The 2,912-nt window shown below is 43.3% G+C and overlaps 1 protein-coding gene across 1 annotated transcript; it reads right to left on the minus strand.

Annotated features, from left to right (window-relative positions):
- Positions 1–216: 216 nt before the first annotated feature.
- On the minus strand, positions 217–891 carry LOC149231126 (uncharacterized). The gene has a single exon (XM_089381550.1). It carries the CDS (start codon positions 889–891, stop codon positions 217–219), a length of 675 nt encoding a protein of 224 aa, XP_089237676.1.
- Positions 892–2,912: the final 2,021 nt, after the last annotated feature.

Raw genomic sequence — 2,912 nt, forward strand, 5'->3', positions numbered from 1 at the left:
TAGCGCCATCAGCCTTTTTAAGGGATAGAATACGATTGTTGGCTCTGTACTGAATGGTTGACTTATGAAAGAAACTTGTGTTTTGTTCTCCATGTTTTAACCATTGCACCATCGATTTTTTTTTCCAAAGTAGCTCTTCTTGTCTTAGCCTTTCTTCCCATTGCCTTTATAGGTTTGATTCCTGAGCCAACCTTTCATCAGTGGGCCCTTCCTTGATCATTGTTTGCTAGAGGCCCACCAATTTTCCTCGAGCTCTCTTTTGGCTTGAAAAATGTTGCCAAAGGTGTTCTTGTTCCAGTGTTTGAGATTGGATTTGATGATCTTGAGCTTTCGCTGGAAGATGTACATGATATTATCGCCCTCTATGGTGGTTTGAGTCCACCAGCTCTGTATATTTTGCATGAATGTTGGGTGATCTGTCCAAAAAGCCTCGAATATGAAAGGTCTATTATGAGGCATGTCCATATTAGTGAAGTGAATCTGCACTGGCCAGTGATCAGATCCCCCAATAGGCAGAATGCTAGCCTCCATATCTAGATTTTGGAGCATGATGGATTCTGAGATAAGGAACCTATCGAGCCTCGATGCAATTTTCCTATTTCCCCCTTGCTTATTGTTCCAAGTATGCAAACCATTGACTGTGGTGACATCAATGAGTTTAGATGCAGCTATGAAGGTGTTGAATGCTTCTGTGTCTTTATCTAGTCTTCTTAAGCCTCCCTTCTTTTCCTCTAGGGTGGTGATCATGTTGAAGTCACCACCTAAGATCCAGTGATTTTCCCCATGGTGTTGTCGAACCTCGTCCAGTTTTTCCAGCATCTTGAACTTTTCCTGGATCCACTGAGGTCCGTACACATTGGTGATGCATATTGTATGCCTCGATTCTGGCATGTTGAAGATGACTGATAACAAATTCTTAGTGGACAGAGCATTCTACATAAAGAACTTGCTTTTATTCCAAAACATGAGCAACCCTCCTGCTTGCCAAATGGCTTCTGTGATTATGCAATGATAGCCTTTTGAAAAGAGTTTTTTAAGCGTCTTTATGCCGTTGGATGAGCTTTCAGATTCTTGAAGAAGAATAAGGTCTGGGGATTGCGAGAAAAGACGGTTTTTTAGGATTTGTCTTTTGGAGGTACCATTTAGCCCCATGATGTTACAGGTTGTGATCTTCATTGAGTAACCTTTGGAGTGGATAGGAACAAGGCCTTGATTTATCCTTCATTAATTAGGCACCTGTCGAGTTCTTGTATTTGTTGTTTTGTGGATTTTCTCCCCCTCTTTCTTCCCGAACCTTTCGGCCTGTATTGGTCCAGATCTAGGTTGGCTTGAATGCCCAATTGGCTATTGTTTCCCCATTGCTTTTTGGCAGCATTCTGGTTGAAATATTCCAACTATAGATATGCCATTTCTATTTTCTCCAAATGCTCCTGGGGAATGGCATCCACTCCTAGTTTGGACCATTGCTCATTGACCTTTCAGAGATCTAGGTCACCTATGATCTCCTCCAAAGGATTAGTGGGAGTGGTTGAGGATGGCTGGTCTGAATGTGTTTCTATGTAGGGAGGGGGTTGCAATAAGGCAAGGCTTGTATTGTTCTAGATAGGAAGGGGCTGTGGGTTTTGTTTCTGTGGCTGGGCTTGGTGTGAGTCAGGGTTCAGGATGGAAGTGTTTGATGGGTCTAATAACTGAACAATAATGGATATATCTTGAACAATGGGGGCGGGGGATTCTAGAGGGTTTTGATTTGGATCAAGGTTGCCAAGTGCTTCAAAGCTATTCTTTTGGGTGGGGGTCAGGTTAGTGGAGGGTTTCAGAGGATTTTTGCCCTTCTACCCTTTCTTCTTCCTTGATATTGGGATGAATCCTGGGGGTGGATTATCCACCTTTTCCGCTTGGGGTTGTGGTGGGGGGTTTATTAAGGGGGAAACCATGACTAAGATGTCCATGCTGTTGACATGTCCAGCATCTGAATGGGATGTTTTCATAGTCAATGGATTGCTTCCAATGAACTCCCCTATGGACCAGATCAATATGGCCTAGGAGGGGTCTTGATACATCCATGTAAACACAGATTCTAGCATAGGTAGTGTACTTACCTTGAGATGTGAGATCTGAGGTTTTGACGAAGACTCCCAGCTGATTACCAAAGGCTTCTAGGATGTGCTTATTCCAGTAGTCAACAGGCAGAGAGTAGAGTCTGATCCATACTGGAACTTTTTTGAAATCTTCCTGTTTTGGAGCAAAGTTGGGTCTCTAGTATGTCATGTAGAGTCCTACAGAGTTGAAAAAGTTTGGGCCCCCTTCGAAAATGCGATCTCTGTCATCCCTGTGAGCGAAGATGATAGTGAAAAAGCTCCTTGACCCTAGCTGAAGTTCATAGTCCCCTTTAGGCTTCCACTTCTAGTTTATCCACTAGCAGAGAGCCTTTTCATTGAGTCGAACTCCCATGAATCGACATATTAGGGCATGTTTACTCATGTGATCTCTGTATTCATCAATCCAAGGATCTTCGATGATCAATGTGGGTGTTTTCTCCAAGAGGGGTTTGTAAGGGGATGGGCCTGTCGCACTATTCTGACTGGGAATGTTCCTGCGGACGCAGAGCCATTGGCTCTAGGGTTGTGGTTTGCAGTCGAGGCTTTGTTGTTGACCCTGGATCGAGATCTGGATGGGTGTTGGAGGGATTAGAAGGAAGATTGCCAAAGACAAAAGGGTCGAAGATTTGGGGGGACGAAAACCCCCCTGAGGTGGTCATAGAGCGATACAGATGGGTTTTTCTCAAGGTTTGGGAGTGCTTCATGTGCTCAGTTAACTTCTGGGTCAAATTATACATTAATTTCATTTAGGTTGTACTTAATATTTAAAACACTTCTTAAATACCTGGAAGTTTCTCTATTTTCATAGGTACA

Source organism: Pinus tabuliformis, chromosome J (genome assembly GCF_031772625.1).
Source record: "Pinus tabuliformis cultivar Carrire ecotype Pingquan chromosome J, CPIR1, whole genome shotgun sequence".
Classification (NCBI taxonomy): domain Eukaryota; kingdom Viridiplantae; phylum Streptophyta; class Pinopsida; order Pinales; family Pinaceae; genus Pinus; species Pinus tabuliformis.